This window comes from Zootoca vivipara, chromosome Z (assembly GCF_963506605.1).
Source record: "Zootoca vivipara chromosome Z, rZooViv1.1, whole genome shotgun sequence".
Classification (NCBI taxonomy): Eukaryota; Metazoa; Chordata; class Lepidosauria; order Squamata; family Lacertidae; genus Zootoca; species Zootoca vivipara.
In genome coordinates, this window is record NC_083294.1 from 45,969,696 (window position 1) to 45,991,935 (window position 22,240).

Below are 22,240 nucleotides of genomic sequence, written 5' to 3' on the forward strand. Positions count from 1 at the left end.
AGGTTAGATACTTGTCAGGATATCTCATCCATTTTTTTTAAAAAAAATACAATGAAGAGTCCTGATAATCAAATGCAACTGCTCACTTTTGAGGCATTCCGCTGGGTCTGGCAGGACCCACCACATGTGATAAAATTCCCCAACTGATGTTTTGCATTTCCAAAACAACACAACTTATTTTGGTTCCTGTACATTTTAGCCAGTCTTGCCGGCGTCAAGTACCAGCAATATACCATTTTCGTTACATTTTCTTTTAACACTGTACAGGCCGTGAACTTTAAATTCTCCCTCCACAATTTTGACCATGCATCAATTGTTATATTATGCCCGAAATCTATAGCCCATTTGATCATTGATTCTTTTACAGCTTCATCCATCGTGTACCAGTCTAATAATAAACTATACATTTTTGACAGCAATCTTTGATTATTTCCCAACAGTTCAATTTGGAATTTTGATTTCTTTTCTTCAAAGCCACTCTTTCTTTTATCTTTATTAAATAGATCATTTATTTGATGGTATGTCCTCTTTCAGAGGGGTGCTGAAAAGGCGGCTGAAGCAGCAGGCCATGGAGAGGTTCATCATGAAGAAGCAAAGAGTGGAAGAGGGACCTGCTGCTCAGGCCAGCCAGCCTGAGACCATTCCTGCCTACAGTGCCTTCTGCCAGTTGAACAGCATTCATGCCATCCCCAGAGAGACCCTCCGCAGCTCTGGGTACGTAAAAGATGGTCCTGCCTCATGTTTGCTGATTTTTAAATGTTTTTCTGTCATGTTTAAAAAGTTGAAGTTTTGTGCTTGAAATTTTTGAAATCCTCTGTACAGTATTTATGCCTTTACAGAGCACTTTATAAACACTCTGTAAACCAAATTTGACTTTGTTCTGACTTTTTTTGCCCATAGGAACGCATTAATTAAATTTCAATGCATTCCTATGGGAAAACACGCTTCGCAAGACGAATTTTTCGCAAGATGAAATGTCTCGCGGAACGAATTAATTTTATCTTGTGAGGTACCACTGTACCTGAAGGAGTGTCTCCACCCCCATCGTTCTGCCCGGACACTGAGGTCCAGCGCCGAGGGCCTTCTGGCAGTTCCCTCATTGTGAGAAGCCAAGTTACAGGGAACCAGGCAGAGGGCCTTCTCGGTAGTGGCACCCGCCCTGTGGAATGCCCTCCCATCAGATGTCAAAGAGAAAAACAACTACCAGACTTTTAGAAGACAACTAAAGGCAGCCCTGTTTAGGGAAGCTTTTAATATTTAATAGATTATTTTAATATTCTGCTGAAGCCACCCAGAGTGGCTGGGGAAACCCAGCCAGATGGGTGGGGTATTAATATTAATATTATTAATAATAATAATATATTATTATTATTATTATTATTATTCTCAATTTGTACTTTATTGCATCACAGGGAAATGAAAAATAGCTTATTTCTCTATGAGCGGTTCCTCAAAAGGAAACCAGTGCTTGCGTTTTCTAGATCAGCTTTTTATGATTCCCCTCTCTCTTTAGTCCTCCTATCCTTGTTACTGGATTAAAATAGAGCAGCTGTTTTCTTTCTTTCTTTCCAGGCCTAGGAGCAAGTGGAGCAGCTGAAAAGAAGGAAAGTTCAAAGATCAGCGTGTTGCTTTGAAGATGCAAAGAGATATTAGTTGCAGAGACATCAAGCCTGTTAAAACGCTGCTCTGGGGCATTTGATTTGACCTCTTCGGATTTAGTATCAGAGAAAGTCAACTCAGTTCTTCCCCTGCATTCTTTTGGGGGGCAACTACGGGTTCACAACAGGCTCTTAAATGTTCCCAGGACAGAGGGGAACTCTGTCTGCCCCTTACAGTTCACAGCTTTTCTGTTTCTGGCAGTGATCTTGTACAGGTCTCTCAAAACTAAGCCTGTGGTGTTAAATGGGGCTTATTCCCAGGTAAGTGTGCACAGGTTTGCAGGCTAAAGCACTTTCATGGGTGATAATTAAAACCTCTCTCTTCATTTTTATCAATGAAATGTATCTCCATTACAGTCAGTAGCGTAGGAAGATGGGGGTGGTGAGGGTGCGCTGCCCTGGGCAGCACGATCCCAGGGGCGCCATCGTGGCTGCCTCCACAGATGGCGCCCCCCGCCCCCAAAACGCGCCCCCCAAATGCGCGTCATGCCCCTGCACGCGCCACGTCCCTAGGGGCAGCGCGCCTGCTCTCCGCCCCCGGTGGCAGAGCGTGAAGCTCCGCCAGTGATTACAGTGCCTAGATGTTAGAAAGGATGTGTACAATTTCTGGACGATAAAATTATCAGAGGCTATTGGCCACAATGGCTATGCTCTGTCTCTATGGTCGAGGACAGTAAATGCTTCTGACAGCTGCTGGAAACCACAAGAGGGGAGAAGACTCTTGTTCTCTGGTCCCCTTGGGGCATCTGGGTGGCCACTGTGAGAACAGGAGGCTGGACAATATAGGCCACTGGACTGATCTAGCAGGTTTTTCTTCTGTCCTGGCGGGGGGGGGGGGGGGAGGGAACAATGGATTTTAATGAGGAAACTATTATTTCCCAAACTGAAATCTGTGTATTCTCAGCCTTTGTTTCATTCTTGACAGTTCCTTCTATATCTGAGGGCAGGGAACTTGTGGCCTTCCAGATATTTCAGGACTACAACATCCATCATCCATTACTGTTGCCTATGCAACTGCAGCTGATGGGAGCTGGGAGTCAAACCACCACATGGAGGGCCACACTTTCCTCACCTCTGCAAAATCAAGTCCTTGGATATTTGAGTTCAAATATGGTCTCAGTGTGACATGCATGGGCGTACCCAGCGTGGGACGGGGGGCAGCTGCCCCCCCTAGAAGCAGGGCCGCGCAGCCGTGGGCGAGAGCGGCGCTGCCGGCGGGGCTGGTGGGCAGAGGCGGAGCATAGCTCTCCCTCCAGCTCCCCGTCGCTCCCCGTCGCGCCCTCCAGCAAGGCAAGGCTCCCTCCGTTACCCGGTCAACTAGGACGTGCTACTGGGAGGAGCCGCCACCGCCACTACTACACGGCTTAAAAGGCGCCTGCCACTTTGCTGAAATACTAATCTGGTTCTCGGGATCTTAATGTGTCCCAAGAGGACCATCCCCACACTTAAGAGGGAGGCTCCGGCTGCCTCCGCCTCGCTCTCTGCTTAGAGAGTCCTCTGCCCCGAGGACGCTCCCTCTTGGAATATCTTCAAGCGGCGGAAAAGCGCAGCAGCAGCAATCGCCATTTTCCCGCCGAGCACAAGGCACTGGCTCCGCTCCATGCCTATTTGCCGCGGGGTGGGTGGGTGTGACCAGAGGCGTCACAAGGTGGGTGCAGTGGATGTGGTCTGCACCAGGTGTCACCTCGGTGTGTGTGTGTGTGTGTGTGTGAGAGAGAGAGAGAGAGAGAGAGAGAGAGAGAGAGAGAAATGCTGAATGCTGTGCAGCAGTCAACGTCTCTGGCTCTGCAAAGAAAGAGAGAGAGAGAGAGAGAGAGAGAGAGAGAGAGAGAGAGAGAGAGAGAGAGAGAGAGAGAGAGAGAGGGAACCCGCCCCCTCCTCCTCCTCCCTCGCGCTGGTGACTCACCGGCCACACTAGCTGCAGGCGGCTACAATCAGCGTCTATTTTCTGTCATCACTGCAAAATTTGGATACATGTGGCCCCTCCCCTCCCGTGCCTTGGCCCCGCCCCTTGGCCCCCAGTTTTGATCCTGGGTATGCCCCTGGTGACATGGGTTTTGTAGTGTTAAAGATGGGAGTAAACAATCAGTAATTTTGGTGTGTGCATAGGTTGCTCATGATGGCACTTCATCATAGGAACGGACGTCTTTAAAGCTGCATAAAGCAACATAAATGTTCACAATTTGGAGTAAGGCTTCTGTGCTTTGGGGCTATAGGCACGTCTGGAAAATGCAGTCTCCTTATTACTTAACTTTGGCCCTGTCAGGAAAGAGTTTTCCCTGAAGTGTTAACCACTGCTTAAATGTAGGCAACTCATATTTTGTGAGTGTTTTAATAGCTCGTTTCTCTGACGTGATTAAATTACTGCTGAATGCAGCTGTCAGTTATGCGAGGCTGGCTCCTATCTGCTGCAACTTTGCCTAGAAGGCATTTTTGTCTCAAAGTAGGCCAGGTGGAGTTGGGCTAGGATTAAGAGTTTCAGCAAGAGAGACTTATGTTTATTCAATATGGAATTTTCTTCCATACATACTTTAAAACATAGTTAAAATCACCTTAACTTTCTAAGCATCTGGGAAGGCTCATCTAAACTAGGGTTACCAGACACCCCCGGTTCCAGGGGACAGTCCCCGGATTTGCAAATCTGTCCCTGGGAAACGTGGCAACGGCAGCTTCAGCAGCCTGGGGCCAGCCCATAGATGTCAACTTCTGGATTGGAAAACAAGGGATCAGCAGTGGCAGAAGCGACTTCCGGTGCCGGGCTGTCCGTGTCCGCATGTCTGGGCACCAGAAATCGCTTCTGCGCATGCCCGGGCAAGCAGCCAGCCAGGAGCCAGGACATTTACGCCTCCCTGGCCAGCAGGAGCTGCTTTCTTATAAATCCGGGGGATTTGCGGGATATTTTGCAATTTGGGATAACAGCCGGAAACAGATTTAAATACGGGGATTTCCCGCGAAAAAAGGGAGACTTGACAGCTATGGGCCAGCCTAGTAGCGCAGTTGGCTCTTGCTGGCTTCAGGAGCTGCTTGCTGCCGTGACTCAAGAAAAATGGCAGGCGCCACGGCAGCGGGCTCCTGAAGCCAGCCAGAGCCAACTGCACTACCAGGCTGACCCCTCCTGGGCAACGGCCGCCCATGTGTGACTCTCAAGCCTCCCCTGATCTGTCAAAACAAAGGGGGAAGGAGATCGGGGAAGGCTTGGGAGTCATGGGGGGGGGCGGGGCGCCATTGCCCAGTTTTGTTTTTTAAAAAAAACACAACTCTGTGCATGTATGTTTCACAGGGTGTGAAAGAAGGGGTTTGCACCTTTATACAGAGCTGATTTCCTTCTATGGATAGGTTTGATCTTCTTGCAGTCCATGGGACTCTCAAGAGTCTTCTCCAGCACCATAATTCAAAAGTATCAATTCTTCGGCGATCAACCTTCTTTATGGTCCAGCTCTCACTTCCATACATCACTACTGGGAAAACCATAGCTTTAACTATACGGACCTTTGTAGGCAAGGTGATGTCTCTGCTTTTTAAGATGCTGTCTAGGTTTGTCATTGCTTTTCTCCCAAGAAGCAGGTGTCTTTTAATTTTGTGACTGCTGTCACCATCTGCATTGATCATGGAAACCAAGAAAGTAAAATCTCTCACTGCCTCCATTTCTTCCCCTTCTGTTTGCCAGGAGGTGATGGGACCAGTGGCCATGATCTTGGTTTTTTGAATGTTGAGCTTCAGACCATATTTTGCACTCTCCTCTTTCACCCTCATTAAAAGGTTCTTTAATTCTTCCTCACTTTCTGCCATCAAGGTTCTGTCATCAGCATCTCTAAGGTTGTTGATATTTCTTCTGGCAATCTTAATTCTGGTTTGGGATTCATCTAGTCCAGCCTTTCGCATGATGAATTATGCATACAAGTTAAATAAACAGAGAGAGAATATACAGCCTTGTCGTACCCCTTTCCCAATTTTGAACCAATCAGTTATTCCATGTCCAGTTCTAACTGTAGCTTCTTGTCCCACATAGAGATTTCTCAGGAGACAGATGAGATGATCAGACACTCCCATTTATTTAAGAACTTGCCATAGTTTGCTGTGGTTGACACAGTCAAATGCTTTTGCGTAGTCAGTGAAGCAGAAGTAGATGTTTTTCTGGAACTCTCTAGCTTTCTCCATAATCCAGCACATGTTTGCAATTTGGTCTCTGGTTCCTCTGCCTCTTCGAAATCCAGCTTGCACTTCTGGGTCCACATACTGCTTAAGCCTGCCTTGTAGAATTTTAAGCATAACCTTGCTAGTGTGTGAAATGAGCGCAATTTTGCGGTAGTTGGAGCATTCTTTGGCACTGCCCTTCCTTGGGATTGGGATGTAGACTGATCTTCTCAAATCCTCTGACCAATGCTGATTTTTCCAAACTTGCTGGCATATTGGGTGCAGCACCTTAACAGCATCACCTTTTAAACAGAGGTCAGCAAACGTTTTCAGCAGGGGGCCGGTCCACTGGCCCTCATACCTTGTGGGAGGCCAGACTATATTTTGAAAAAAAAATGAACGAATTCCTATACCCCACAAATAACCCAGAGATGCATTTTAAATAAAAGCATACATTCTACTCATGTAAAAACATGCTGATTCCCGGACCATCCACGGGCCGGATTTAGAATCATAGAATCATAGAGCTGGAAGAGACCACAAGGGCCATCCAGTCCAACCCCCTGCCAAGCAGGAAACACCATCAAAGCATTCTTGACATATGGCTGTCAAGCCTCCGCTTAAAGACCTCCAAAGAAGGAGACTCCACCACACTTCTTGGCAGCAAATTCCACTGTCGAACAGCTCTTACTGTCAGGAAGTTCTTCCTAATGTTTAGGTGGAATCTTCTTTCTTGTAGTTTGTGTCTCCCATCCTGAATTTGTGCCTTTCATTTTTTTGCCCAAGTGTAGTACTTTACATTTCTCCTTGTTAAAATTCATCTTGTTTGCTTTGGCCCAGTTGTCTAATCTGTTAAGGTCATTCTGAAGTGTGATCCTGTCCTCTGGGGTATTAGCCACCGTCCCAATTTGGTGTCATCTGCAAACTTGCTCAGGATGCCCTCAAGCCCATCATCCAAGTCATTGATAAAGATGTTGAATAAGACTGGACCCAAGACAGAACCCTGTGGCACCCCACTAGTCACTACTCTCCAGGATGAAAAGGAGCCATTGATGAGCACCTTTTGGGTTCGGTCAGTTAGCCAGTTACCAATCCACTGAATGGTAGCATTGTCTAGAGAGGTTGGGAGCTGGGGGCACTGTCATACAGTGGTTCCGCTCCTTCCTCCTGGGTCGTGTTCAGAAAGTGGTGGTGGGGGATGAGTGTTCAGACCCCTGAGCTCTCACTTGTGGGGTGCCTTAGGGTTCTGTCCTCTCCCCCATGCTTTTTAACATCTACATGCAGCCACTGGGAGAGATCATCTGGGGGTTTGGGCTGGGTGTTCATCAGTATGCGGATGATACCCAGCTCTACCTCTCTTTCAAATCAGAACCAGTGAAGGCGGTGAAGGTCCTGTGTGAGTGCCTGGAGGCGGTTGGAGGATGGATGGCGGCTAACAGATTGAGGTTGAATCCTGAGAAGACAGAAGTACTGTTTGTGGGGGACAGGAGACGGGCAGGTGTGGAGGACTCCCTGGTCCTGAATGGGGTAACTGTGCCCCTGAAGGACCAGGTGCGCAGCCTGGGAGTCATTTTGGACTCACAGCTGTCCATGGAGGCGCAGGTCAATTCTGTGTCCAGGGCAGCTGTCTATCAGCTCCATCTGGTACGCAGGCTGAGACCCTACCTGCCTGCGGACTGTCTCGCCAGAGTGGTGCATGCTCTAGTTATCTCTCGTTTGGACTACTGCAATGCGTTCTACGTGGGGCTACCTTTGAAGGTGACCCGGAATCTACAACTAATCCAGAATACGGCAGCTAGACTGGTGACTGGGAGCGGCCGCCGAGACCACATAACACCGGTCTACATTGAAAGATCTACATTGGCTCCTAGTATGTTTCCAAGCACAATTCAAAGTGTTGGTGCTGACCTCTAAAGCCCTAAATGGCCTCGGTCCAGTATACCTAAAGGAGCGTCTCCACCCCCATCATTCTGCCCGGACACTGAGGTCCAATGGCGAGGGCCTTCTGGCGGTTCCCTCGTTGCGAGAAGCCAAGTTGCAGGGAACCAGGCAGAGGGCCTTCTCGGTAGTGGCGCCCGCCCTGTGGAATGCCCTCCCATCAGATGTCAAAGTGAAAAACAGCTACCAGATTTTTAGAAGACATCTGAAGGCAGCCCTGTTTAGGGAGGTTTTAATCTTTAATCAATTATTTTATTCTTCTGTTGGAAGCCGCCCAGAGTGGCTTGGGAAACCCAGCCAGATGGGCGGGGTATAAATAATAAATTATTATTATTATTATTATTATTATTATTGCAATACTGGAAATGTTTAATAAAGATTTGGAAGTATATAGAGGTTGTAGAGGACGAATATGTTAAGGTATAATAGCAGGGGTCCCCAAACTTACCTCGCCGAGGGCCGGTGCCACCAGCGCCAATCGCGCTGTGGGCCAGAGCGCACGGGAGCGTGCACCCATACACATTTGCACATGCAATTTCTGGCACACTTCCGGGTTGCTGGAACACCAGAAATTGCTTGTGCGCATGCGCAAGGGCCTCCTCCAGCCCGTAAGTGCACTGGAATGCACATGCGCACAAGCTATTTCCAACGCTCCCGGCGACCTGGGATTGGGCAGCTGCGCTGGTAAGAGCGGGCAGTGACAGTGGGTGGGAGGGATCGCCACATAAATGAGCCTCGCAGGCCGCATCCAGCCCCCGGGCCTTAGTTTGGGACACCCTGTATTATAGCATATTAGGATTTACGTACTGTATAAGTGTTAATTAAGAAAGGAAATGAATGTCAAGATAAAATAAGATGATTGGAATTATGATATAGAAATCACTAAGGATGAGCTACAAGGAAACAGTGAGGGGGGATACGAGGAAGTCAAAAAAGATGCAAGAATAATGAATATGAATTTCTTTTCTTTTTTTCTTGATATTTTGTATTTTTGTGCGGTATGCTCTCATTATGTGTATTTTTGTGTTTATGTTTGTGTTTATGTCATTTATGTTTTTGTATTATGTATTTTTTCAGTTTTATAAAATGAATAAATATTTCAAAAAAAAAAATTTAATAGTTCAGCTGGCATATCATCACTTCCACTGGCCTTGTTATTTGCAGTGCTTTCTAAGGCCCATTTGACTTCACTCTCCAGGATGTCCGGCTCAAGGTCAGCAACCACACTACTGGGGTATACGAGACCTCCATATCTTTCTGGTTTATTTCTTTTGTGTATTCTTGCCACCTCTTCTTGATGTCTTCTGCTTCTGTTAGGTTCTTTCCACTTTTGTCCTTTATTACGGTAATCATTGTACAAAATATTCCTTTCATATCTCCAATTTCTCTTGAACAGATCTCTGGTTTTTCCCATTCTGTTGTTTTCCTCTATTTCTTTGCATTGCTCATTTAAGAAGGCCCTCTTGTCTCTCCTTGCTCTTTTTTTTGAAATCGGCATTCAATTTCCTGGATCTTTCACTATCTCCCTCGCATTTGGCCTGCCTTCTCTCTCCTGCTATTTGTAAGGCCTCATTGGACAGTCACTTTGCTTTCTTGCATTTCCTTTTCATTGGGACTGTTTTTGTTGCTGCCTCCTGTATAATGTTACGAGCCTCCATCCATAGTTCTTCAGGCACTCTGCCCACCAAATCTAAATCCTTAAACCTGTCCCTCACTTCCACTGTGTAACCATAATCTTAACAAGGATGTTTTCAGAGTACAGTGAAGATGCCTGTTTGATCTCAATAGGCATGGAGTTCCAAAGCGTGGGTACTGCCACAATGTTTTTTATACAGTATTGTATCATTGTAAACCGCTGAGAGACTATTGTAGTTAAGCAGTGTATGCTTTGTTTAAGATAACGAATAAATAAACCCATTATACACACATACGCACACTTTTTTAAAAAAAGCTGTTAAAAGGAAATATACAAGAAAACAGAACTTAATTAAAGCCAGTTTGACCCACCAGAGTTCTTCTCTCTGATGCCTGGGGGGTGGGGGGTGTGAGGCCAACACGTTGCACCTTCTGGGCTGTCCCTTCCCATTGCTGTCCTGTGTCCTTCCCGTTCCTGCTACTCTCCCTTTTCAATATCTTCTGCAGGGCCTTAATTATCTTTCATACTGCTTAATTGCTCTCTGGCTGTAGAGTGATGTGATATTCCTAGCCCCCATCTTCATGCTTGTTCAGACAAATTGAGTGGCAGGTATGCTGGCAAAAGCTGCCATGAATCTCCACCTCCAACATGACGGGCATCTCAGAGGTGCGGGGAGAGAGATTTTCACTCCCTCCCCTCCATCCTGCTTCTTGGAGCTGTTCCAGGCTGTCCTCATCAAAAGACAGAATATGATGTTTCAGCACTTCGGCAGCCAATTTTATGCCACTACTAAGAACCGCGACTGATGAGATGGTCTTATTTATTCCATCTTTGACTGGAGTCCAGGGCCTCGGAATGTGTCTAAGAGCCATCCCACCCCCTCCTGCAAATCCATGTCAAAAATGTAAATAATGCTGATAGCCATATCATATCACTGCAAGGATTGTGATCCTGCCACTGCCATAGCATTTTATGGTGTTTGGATGGTGGTCAAACGGACGTTGCCCTGTTGGTCAAAGGTCAGAATCCAGAATCGGGATGATAGCCAGCATGAGATGGGTGCTGTGCAAGAAGAAGAATTGTCCGGGCCCAGACCCATGGCCACATTCTGCAGCATGCTGCTTCCCTCTGCAGCCCTTGCTTTTTCCTAGCTAATGCAACCTGAATTTGCCTGCAGACATTTCCATGGAGAGAGGTCAGCTGGTGGAAACTAGCTATAGTTTCCACAAATAGACCTCTTTTCCTCTATGAAATTCTCCTATTCAATCTGATTGTGCCTCAGGTACACCAAGATCATGGGCCAAATCACAAGGCTTACATGCCCAACAATCATTGCTGTAATTGGTTCAAATGGACCTTTGTATGAGCTCTGAATTGTCTGTAACCCGAGGTATGACTGTACTGTACAGTTAAAGCAGCCTCATACCACTTTAAGCAGTCATGGCTCTCCCCAAAGGATCCTGGGAACTGAAGTCCATTTACAGGTGCTGAGAGTTGTTGGGAGGACGCCTATTCCCATCACAGAGCTAAAATTCCTGGAGTCTCCTAGGAAGGAAGATTGATTATTAAACCACTTCGGGAATTGTAGCTCTGTGAGGGGAACAGAGGTCCCTAACAATTGTCAGCACCCTTAGCAAACTACACTTCTCAGGAGTCTTCAGGAGCCCAGCTATCACAGCTAGTAGTCATTCATAATGGGGGGTGCTGGCATGAGCTGTGGTGGCTTCCTGGCAATTGTGAAATGCTCTCCCCAGGGAGGTTCACCGAATGCCTTCATTGCATATCTTTAAGCACCAGGCGAAAACATTATACATTACCCTCCAACATTTCTCCAATGAAAATAGGGACATCTTGTTTAATAAGAATAAGAATATTTATCCCCTGCCCATCTGGCTGGGTTTCCCCAGCCACTGTGTGTGGCTTCCAGCATACATAAAACATTCAATATTTAAAAACGTCCCTATACAGGACTGCCTTCAGATGTCTTCTATAGGTTGTATGGTTATTTGGCATACCCTCCAACATTTCTCTAAAAAAAAAGGTTTGGGGCCTTTTTTGGATTTTTACAGCATTTTTCTTTTAAAAATCGCTTTAGTTGCCATATGCCCGCGTTTCCCCAGACATTTTTACTGATTCGGCGTAAATCCGACTGGGTGCCATTTTGACAGTCTGAATGTATAGCAGCCCTAGAAGGCTTCTCTAAATCAGGGACATCCCTGGAAAATAAGGACACTAGGAGGGTCTCTCTCTCTCTCTGTATGTGTGTGTGTGCATGTGTGCACGCGTGCGCCAAATGTGACTGCCTATCTTTCATTATATCACATTACAGTACATATATCACATTGCAGCAATCTGGGCAGCCTTTCCTGCCCAGAGACCTTCACTCAAAGACCAGCTCCCCTTGCAACGTTTGGCCCCCACCAGGCCCCTGGGTCTGGAGGGGGTGCAGGGAAGCAGCCATGATGCTTTGAGATTAGGAATGGAGGCCCTTGTGAATGCTGAATGAAGTCATGCTAATATATTTCTTGAAGCACAGAAGCATGGAAAGAAGGGGGTGGGCTTCATTCAACAGCAGAATATCTGCTTTGCATGCAGAAGGCACCAGGTAGCAGCAGGTGGGGGAAAAACTGGTCAAATCTGACAGGCACAATTCCAGCCTAATGGAAAGTGCACATCCATTCCCCACATTCAACTTGGTAAGCGGCAATTGGCTTGATGCAGGAAGATGGGCAAGGATACCTCATCTGTGAAGGACTGGTCATTGCTTATTTTAGCTCGTTCCTGCTAATGGTTAGTCAGGGAGCGCCATCCCCTGCATGCACCATGTCTTTTATGGTATATATTAATTCCACATCAACATTAGATGATCTCTAATTCCCACAATGCATTAGCAGTCAACATGTAGGGCTCCTCCTCCCTCCTTGGTTTATGTGTCTATTTTTTTTTAAAAGTAAATATATCATGGTTAAAGCAAAAACAAATGGATCGAATATACTACCCCCCCCCTTCAGATTGCTTTAAACACTGGAATGGTAATACATAAAGGTAAAGGGACTCCAAACCATTAGGTACAGTCGTGACCGATTCTTTTGCAAACTGAACATTTCACAACACAGCTCCATCAAATGACACATTTATTCTGGGTAGGAGTGGAACTGAAATGGAATCAAAACAACTTGATCGGTTCCATGCCTTGGATACCTTTTTGGGAGTGGGGGAGGTTAGCAATATGCCCTTCATCTTGGCTCACTTTCAAAATATATGTTGGAAAAGTGTGAGGAGATATAATAGGACTACAGTCTCTCTCCACACCAAATGAACTACCAGCCTTCTGGTGGACAACCACCAGATGCACTAACCCACTGTGTCACCTGTAATGTAAAGGTGGCATAAAATGAAGTACATTGCAGGAGATTGGACTAGATGACCCCTAGGGGTCCCTTCCAACTCTACAATAGCAGTGATGACGTCTTACCAGCAGGCTTCTGTTAAGCACCTGCTTGGCCTCTGCGATAAAATGGACTAGATAGGCCTTTGGCAACCAGGCTCTCCTTATGTTCTTATTAGCCCTGATTAATAGAACTTCCATATTCAGAGGCAGTGTACATCCGAGTGTTGTTGCACACAGCCCGTGTCCCCCTTATGCTGGGGACACACTTGCAACTATTGCCCCCATGGTTTGCTTTTGGGCTTCCTGGCAGCATCTACCGGTAGTTGGCCTGATCTAGTTGGCTTTTAAGAGATCTCTGTGTTCTTAACACTTACGTTTTCAGTTCTGAAACTTAAACCTTGAGACCTTCTGATGAAAGCTGGTGCTGGTGATGTCAATTTCTTCACCTACTAAGAGAGGCCATTTCCCGCTGCTGAATGTGTTCTGGTGTGACCCCTGAGACTGGCTTTCAACCCTAGACTTGTGTTCTTCAGATCACAGTGCCTGCCTCGTCAGGGATGATGGGAATGGGAGTCCCAGGAACTTATGGAGGGCACCAGGTTGGGAAAAGCCATTGCCAACCCAGAGGGTGGAAACAAAGAAGGCAGGCATTATGTGTGCGTGTGTGTGAGGTAAAGGTAAAGGTAAAGGGACCCCTGACCATTAGGTCCAGTCGTGACCGACTCTGGGGTTGCGCGCTCATCTCACATTATTGGCCGAGGGAGCCGGCGTATAGCTTCCAGGTCATGTGGCCAGCATGACAAAGCTGCTTCTGGCAAACCAGAGCAGCACATGGAAACGCCGTTTACCTTCCCGCTGGAGCGGTACCTATTTATCTACTTGCATTTTGACGTGCTTTCGAACTGCTAGGTTGGCAGGAGCTGGGACCAAGCAACAGGAGCTCACCCCATCACAGGGATTCGAACCGCCTACCTTCTGATCAGCAAGCCCTAGGCTCAGTGGTTTAACCCACAGCGCCACCTGGGTCCCTGGTGTGTGTGAGAGAGGGAAATACATGATGGCTCTAGGGCAGGCACCCCCAAACTGCTGCCCTCCAGATGTTTTAGCCTACAACTCCCATGAACCCTAGCTACCAGGACAAGTGGTCAGGGATGATGGGAATTGTAGTCCAAAACATCTGGAGGGCCGAAGTTTGGGTGTGCCTGCTCTAGGGAAAGGAGACGGCCTTAGAGGCTCCCAAACTGGACGGGGAGGGAGGAGGCCGGGGAAAGCTGCGTGGAAGAGCGACAGTGCCCAGGTGATCCCCCCCCCAAGACGCGTGAATCTTTCAGCGGCGCCTCTTCCTAGGAGCGACAGGGAGAAACCGCGCCAGCAACCAGGAGAGCGAGGCGCGTCTTTCGAGCAGAGGAGCGGGCCACCGAGTCGGTCTCTATTCTTGCGGGGGTCGGCGCTGCGCTCGGTGTGGGTCCGGCTGTCTTTCCGAGGAGGAGGAGGAGGAGGAGGCAAGCGAGGCGCGCGCGTTCCGGCAGAAAAGACAAAGGCTTCTTCTGAGTGGAGAGGCCGCTCCTGAGGCGGGGACTACAGCCGTCGAGGGGCGGGCCGGGGGCGGGCGCTGGAGCCGCAGCGGGCAGGCAGAGCGACGGCGTCGGCGGCAGGAGAAGGCGGAGGGAGCCGTTCCTCGGGGCGCCCGGTATGGAGGCGGCGGCGGCGGCGAGAAGGAGGACGGCGGCGGCGACGCTGGCGGGGCGGTGACCAGGGCCGTCGGGCGGCGGCGGCGATGCGCCCGCCCCGGCCATGGAGGAGCGCTGGCACCGGGGGCTGGCGGTGCTGGTGATGCTGCTGCTCTTCGGAGGGCTCGTGCTGCAGTACGTGTGCCCGGGGAGCGAGTGCCAGCTGCGGCAGCGCCTGGCCGAGGCCGTCCCGTCCGCCCTGCTGGCGCGCCAGGCCGGCCAGGGAGGGGATCCGTACCGTGCGGAGGACGAGAGCCCTCCGCGCTTCGTGTCGCGCCTGAACTTCTCGGAAGCCGACCTGCTGCGCCATGTGGACTTCCACATCGCTGGCGACGACCTGATCGTCTTCCTGCACATCCAGAAGACGGGCGGCACCACCTTCGGGCGCCACCTGGTGCGCAACATCCAGCTGGAGCAACCTTGCGAGTGCAAGGCCGGGCAGAAAAAGTGCACCTGCCTCCGGCCGGGCAAGCGAGAGACCTGGCTCTTCTCCCGCTTCTCCACTGGCTGGAGTTGCGGGCTCCACGCCGACTGGACCGAGCTGACCAACTGCGTCCCGGCCGTGGTGGACAGCAAAAAGGACGCCAAGCTGCGCCCCACCAGGTGAGACACACAGGCGGGGCGGGGGACAAGTTGGGAGAGCCCTAAGGGATGGAGCGAGCCCATCTGAGGGTGGCAGGCGCGTCACCTTGCTCCCTTCAAAAAAAACACCACCCACCCTAGATCAGGCCCATGCCTGCAGCCTAGCCGGCCCTGATGGGAAGAAGACGCTGGGCTAAATGAGCAGTTGGCCTTACCTGGGGTCCCATAAGAACCAGAGCTCCCCACGGATATAGAGTGAGTGGAGGATGGCAGGCCTCAATCCTGTGCACCTTTACTTTAAAGGAAACCACGGTCTTCCTCCCATGAGAACCTCACAAGAGCCAGCTGGATCAGGCCAATGGCTCAACTGGTTCAACATCCCTGGTGGGGACACTGTGAGGACAGGATACTGGGCTACAGGGGCCAATGGCCTGATCCAACAGGCTCTTATTATGTTCTTACGGGAATAAGACCCTGGTTTACATTTGCAGTAAACATGCACAGAATTGAGGCCTCCTATCCTCCACTCTCCTTATTTCCAGGGAGAGCCCTTGTGATCTTGCTGTTGCCCAGTTTTTGAGTAAAAATTCCCAAGAGTCCAACTTGGTCTCACAATCCCAAGCACATCTGATTTGGGAGGAAATAGTTCCCTTGGTTCCAGTGGAACCTTCCAGGAGAGGCCTACCTGGAAAGAATTCCCAATCAGCAATTTATTTATTTTTTTGAGGAAACTGGGTTAGGATCTGGTGTTCTAGCACTGGCTTCTTAAAAACACACTGGGATCTAGATTTCCTCTTGTTTTATCCCATCATTTGCAAACAGAAAACTCCTTGCCTCTAAAAAAAAGTATGGAGGGTTAATACATCTCCCCTCACCTCATTTCTCCTTTCTGGAGAGAGAATCTTTCGCTCCACAGAACATGTAATCTCTCCAACCCTTTCCATTCTCACTCCAGTGTTCTAGCACAGTAATAAAAGCCTTCCAATATTTCCCAGACATCCTTCCCCCTTCCGGACATTATAATCTGGCAATTCCTCCAGCCCTCCCCCATTGCCCATTCAAGAGAAATTTTATAGTCATCTGTTACCATCTCAACACATTACACCTGTCCAGTTTGCGCTTGGGAATCTTAAAGATCCCCTCTTTTTTGCTCTGTTCTTCTACCCTCTGAAATTAGCAGGAATCATGAATGCGGGTTATCCAAGTGTATCAAGGGGTTTTGTTTTGTAGTTGATTTAATTTGTTCTGGTAAGCAAAATCCTCTGCCTTTCCCCAAAATGCATCCTTAACTGCCCATTGGCTGGTACTTAAGACTGAGCTAATAATGAGAACAATACCCAACTATTTAGGGTGTCTTCCAGATGTTGCTGGACTCCAAATCCCATCAGCCTGGCTGGGATTGATGGGGACTGTTGTCCAAACCGTCTGCAGGGCCCCATGCAGGGGAAAACTGATTTAGCAAGTGGTGGTACCTACCTCTTTTGTTTTTAGGCCGGTTCACACAAGAGATACTAGATCTCAGGGCTTTGGCCCTCTGGATGTTATTGGAATCCCAACTCCCATGATCCCCAGCCAGCATGGATGTTGGAATTTGTAGGCCAACAACATCTGAAGGTCCACAAGTTCCCCATCGTTCAGTGAGATGATGTTACCAAGCAGGCTCAAAGCCCCAGACCGAAGGGATTACTGGGCCTTATTTATCTTCACAGCCTTATCTTTTCTGCTGTAAGCTCATTGTCCTGCCTCTGAGCCAATTCTGCCCTCCCACCCAGCTAGATATCTTGCTTTTGGTCCTGTGTCCAAAATAGCATTTTGAGTTCAGTATGAAGTCGCCTCTTTGTAGACAGTGCTGTCTAGCACAAGGATGGTTGAATGTGTCATAAAAATTGTGTGAGGGGGTGTGTGTGAGACAGACGAACAGCCCTTTCAGAGTCAAGGTGCAAGAGCTTGTCTTGTCTATGTGCTTTCTCCATCTGTTGATGCTGGTTGTGTTTGAGGAAGGTAGACTCTGCTGAGCCATGCAAGACCTCTCATTGCCTTTGAAAGCTCATGCTGCACTTCTTTGCTCCAGGGACTGCATTTTTCCATGCCCACCCACTTCATTACTGCCCGTGGGAGCACCACATCTAGCACCTAGCATGCTTGGGATTACCTTCCTTTGTAAAACATGAAATATGCAGAGTTAATTCTTTTAACTTACTTCCAGAGATCCTTTTTTTCCTCATTGAGTTTCAGCTTTACTTGAGTCCCATAATTTCTTCTTTTTGCTCAGCCCAACTACAAACATTGCACCTAGAAGGACATGCACAGCTGCTGCTTGTTAATCCAGGAGTCTTATCCATCTCAGGAACTGAGATAATGATTTGCTTGGTATTTGCAATTCAAAAACAGAGCCCCTGTTTAGCATACAAAAGACCTAGTTTAAATAGTTTAAACAACTCTGGGGCTGTCAACTAATCCAATTTCTGGAGACTGATGGGATAAACATTCCTGAAGTTCTGGGGTCTCTCCCAGTAATTGAATTTTATGTCTCTGCATTCTTTGTTCCAGGGTCCTTTGCATTGGCTGCCTGTTTGTGCTTTTGCCTGACTGGTCTTGGTCACTGATATAAAATATCTTCTAGTTTTTTGACTGGAGACGCAGGAAAAGAGCTGTTGCAGGAGATTGTCTGGGGTATATCCCGAGTTGCTCTGATGTGTGAAATGCCTTGGGATCACAAGACATACACGGATCAGCTGTGAACCAAGGAAACCACTGAGTCCCAGATACTCAGAGACTTGAGCTGCATATGAATTTGGGACAAGCATATATATTACATAGCTTCTTTGTGTGTGCAAGGAGGGGCGGGGAACGACACGGCACAAAGGAGGGAAGGGTATGTGGGTGCGTGATGCAGGGCTAAGAGGCACAGCAGAGATCCATCCTAAAATGGCTATTTGGAACAAAGGGATGTGCAGGCTGCGCGGCTCGTCTTCAGCAGAGCATTCAATAAAGCTTGCAGTTCACCCAAGTCGTGTGGCTTCCAGGCAGCTTTGTTTGTGACAGCTGTGGAAGGAAGGCCTGTGGTTTGTGGATAAATCCAGGAGGCAATCTCTGCTGCCTTTTGGGGGTTCCTAGTTGCTTTCAGTCACATACAAATAGGACCAAGTTCCTCTTTCTCAAAAACAGCTACTCTGAGGCTTTTTATCCAGGGTGGTTCTTCAAATCTTTCCTTATTTCTTTAAGGTCTCTAATCAGACCTGAAAGCCACTGTGTTGATAAAGCCACCAAGGTGCGCTTATGAGCAGGGTTCTGATTTTTGAGAAGCAGCTGCAAGTTTAGTATATTTTAAATCTTTGCTCTAAGAAGCAAGGTGACTTCTCACTCCGGAATTGGGTTTGGGTTTAAGTTTGGCATCTTCTGGTACTTAAAATTTCTAGATATGTGCAGTCATTAAAAAATGAAAAGAAAAGCCTGAGCTGCGATGATAAGCAGTGTTGCTGACAAGGGCGTTAGTTCCCATTCCAAACAGTGCCTTGGATGCGTTTAAAGAAATTCTTGATTGCAGTAATTAACATTTGGATTTTAAAAAAGCTTATACATCTGGGGCGTAAGATGATGCAACTGTGATTACCCTAGTATAGGCAGGGTAAACATGAGGTAGGTGGCACAAAAAGCAAAACTGTGTGGTTCTGTGGCTGCCAGACACATTTCCTTAATATTTATTCTATTGCATGCTACCTGAACCATCAGGTCTAAGCACAGATTTATGTGAAACCGGTTGTGCATTGTCTTTCTCACCAGTTAACACCACACTGGCATCTATGGTGAAGGCTCAAAATCATTACCACTCTGCCTGCCTGTCTTCATTGCAAAATGAGACCCCACGCTTGTTTGCCTCCCCCATCCTTTCCTTTGTCTCCCGTGCGCCTTTTTGAATTCCATTCCTTTCTCTCCTTGCAGGGCTGCATGCATCTGAAAATCCCTATAGAAAGAAAGAATCTTAACTGTGCCCATTCAAGACCCTGGATCCTTCTTTTATTCCATCCATGTGCTTGGTAGACTTTTATAGGCAGTAACAAGCAAGGCTCCAGGTTTGTTGAATGGGCTTCTGAACTGTTCCAACCTCCTCGCCCTTACCCCAAACCGGACTCTTTGTAAGACAGAGCGAGATCCAATTTGGGACATTGGGTGGCCAAGCCATCTTGTGGATCAGCAAATGTGAAGTTGGGGGGTCTGTCTACTGTAAAATGGGGAGGGTTTGCAATGTTGAACTGTTTCAAAACCTGGTCTGATCCTAAGGATAGTTGATGTTTCCGCATGCTGCCCTTATATCCATGTGAAGCAGGCCAGTAATATTCCTGTATTTGAGAGATCAGGAGGGTTTTCCTGCCTCTACGTGTGTGTGTGTGTGTGTGTGTGTGTGTGTGTGTGTGTGTGTGTGTGTGTTACTCCATAGCAGAAGACCCCAGGCTCAGCCTGTTCCATTTCATTCTTTCATTCATTCATTCATTCATTCATAATTGTATTTGTATGCCACTTCCCCCCAAAAAAGAATCATGCTCAAAGCAGCTTGCAGCAAAGGAAGCAGGAAAGCATCTCAAAATCAACCATTGCAAGAAAAATTTCACAATAACATAATAAAATGACTGCATAATAGCAAGCATGAGAAAATTAAAACCCAACATTTCAGTGCTATAAATATAACAAGATTACATTAACATTACATTAAAACTCCTGGCTATTGAGGAAACAACAAAGGGGTTTGTTGATTTTCCTTGGGCCCTAGAAATGCCCCTCCCATGCTCACGGTCCTTCTCCTGCAGTCACCTCTCCCTGATGTGGCTCCTCTCTCCAGTTAACAGGCTCAGGTATCTGGTGATGGGGGAAGCCCTTCTCTGCCTGTGACCCTGGAGGGCTTCTGCCAGTGAGAGCAGACCAGGAGTGGGGAACTTCCAGCCCACGAACCAACCTTGGCCCCCTTGGGACCCAGTTTGGCCCAGCCGGCCATTTCCCTGCAGTCATGCCTGACATCACTTGGTGGCATCAGCTGATGGGCTTGGAGGACAGGGTTTAATCCTGCATTGGCAGCACCACTCTGTTCCTAGTAGGATTTAATCTGTGCTCATCAGCCTGCCTGTGTGTGCATGCGCATGCCGGTATCGGCCAGAGGCAAAAAGTGGGTGGAACAACAGATGTGACATGGAGACAGACACAGGTACCGTGTTTCTCCTAAAATAAGACACGTCTTATATTTATTTTTCCTCTAAAAAAATACATTGCAGCTTATTTTCGGGGATGTCTTATTTGTTTTATTACCGGTAAGCATGGTACAGCATTATTAAGTATGGTACGGGGCTTTCTTGCGCCGCCCGCTGAGCCTGCTGCTGGGTCCCAGGGCTTCACACGGCACGGCTGAGGCTGCTGCCGGCTGCTGCCGGCTCCTGCAGCTTTGCGCGCCGCCCACTGCTGGGTCCTGGGGCTTCACGCAGCGCGGCGCGGCTGAGGCTGCTGCCGGGTCCTGGGGCTTCGCGCGCCGCCCGCTGATCCCGCTGCCGGGTCCTGGGGCTTCGCGCGGCACGGCTGAGGCTGCTGCTGCTGGGTCCTGCGGCTTTGTGCGCCGCCCGCTGCCGGGTCCCTGGGCTTCACACGGCACGGCGCGGCGCGGCGCGGCTGGGACTTTGCCCCAGCACCTGAGGGTGTGCACTCTCTTCAGCAGCAGCTCCGAGCTGCTGGGAGTCCCCTGCCTGCGCGGCCACCCCGCCAGTGCTCGAGAAGCCGTGAGCGTTCAGGAAGCTGTGCCTGCTTTTCGCTTGGAGTCCGCCCCTACATCGCCTGGGCGGGCGCTTCTCCGCCGATCAGCTGGAGAGCTGCCTTTTCTCCGACCTCCTAGGGGGCTTTCTGCGGAGCTTCTTATCGGTTGGAGACGCCTGGGGGCTAACTCCAGCAATGGCTGCGTTGGAGCGCTCGCGCTCCCCCTTTCATTTGAGGCTCCTTTGTGGCGTCGGACGGCATCGGGGCCAGAAGGATCAGCCGCCGCTTACTTGTTTTTTGTGTGCGTGCCCAATTCTTCCGCAGGGGAGTTCCCGGGTCTCCTGCTACGGCCTCACAGCAGGGTTGAGGCGGCTATTTCCTGCCCAGGAGGGTCCCGCGAACGTCAGGGTCGGGTAGGTACCGGTACCCCCCCCAACACGTCTTATTTTGGGGGGATGTCTTATTTTTTTTTGCCTTTAAAAGATCGTGCCATGGCTTATTTTAGAGGCACGTCTTATTTTAGGAGAAACACGGTACACCTCCCACCTCCATCAAGACAAATAAGTGGTGTTATTAGAGCTCAAGGACACGTTCCAGCCAGGCATAAGCACATGCAGGGGGTGTGGGGTGTGTGAAGCAGGGGCAGTGAGCTGTGTGGCCTGGTGACAGGGCTGTGAGCCAGATATAGAGGGCTGCGAGCCATATTTGGGCCCCAGCCCCAAGGTTTCCCACTCCTGCTTTATGCCTTTAACAACAATCTAGCATTTTCCTCTTTCCTCTCTCTCTCCCCCCCCCCCCCCCCGGTCCCCATGGCTGCTTAGTTTAATATCTAGCCTGATAAAGAGTTCTGGAAAACTCGGGAGCTTGCAACATTTTGGTTGGCCAGGTATTGCTCTCCTGTGAATTCTGGATTTTTTCCTTATGTGCTGACTTTGGCTTTTCTTGTAGAATCCCCCCCCCAGAAAAAAACCCCCAACAACCCCTAAAACAGTTTTAATGCCTATGTACTCTTCCTTTTTAATAAAATAATTGCATAACTGCAATGAGAGCCTTCTCCCCGCCTGGAAATACTGTCTTCTTGATGAGCAATTATTGTGATTGCAGTTTGTGTCTGCTAAAAAAGGAAAGCTGGGTGTGAACATCATTCTCTTCCCTCCTCCTCACACCTGTTAGATGAAATTGCGCTCCTTTTCTTTTGTGCTGTCAGTCTAACAGCCACCAGCTGGTGAGGGATTAGCCAAAGTTCTTTCTGCTGAGATCAGGCAGAGATAAAACTCAAAAGAGCTACAGCCTTGGGCCTCCTTTTCAGCAGATCTTCCAGGTACCATATTCTCATGTTAGTTGCTAGTTTTCCCTGACACTCTTTCTAAAGGATGCTTTCCTCAGCCTGGTGCTCTCCTGATCAGTTGGAATACAACTCCCATCAGCCCTAGCCAGC

At 48.6% G+C, this 22,240-nt stretch overlaps 1 protein-coding gene across 2 annotated transcripts in view; it reads left to right on the plus strand.

Moving 5' to 3' along the window:
- Positions 1–14,486: 14,486 nt before the first annotated feature.
- HS6ST2 (heparan sulfate 6-O-sulfotransferase 2) overlaps positions 14,487–22,240 on the plus strand; it is a 163,494-nt gene continuing 155,740 nt past the window's right edge. For both annotated transcript variants that reach the window (XM_060270467.1, XM_060270468.1), the window contains exon 1: positions 14,487–15,090. In XM_060270467.1, the coding sequence (XP_060126450.1) occupies positions 14,552–15,090 (539 nt within the window). In that variant the 5' untranslated portion in view covers positions 14,487–14,551. The remainder of the gene's footprint in view (positions 15,091–22,240) is intronic.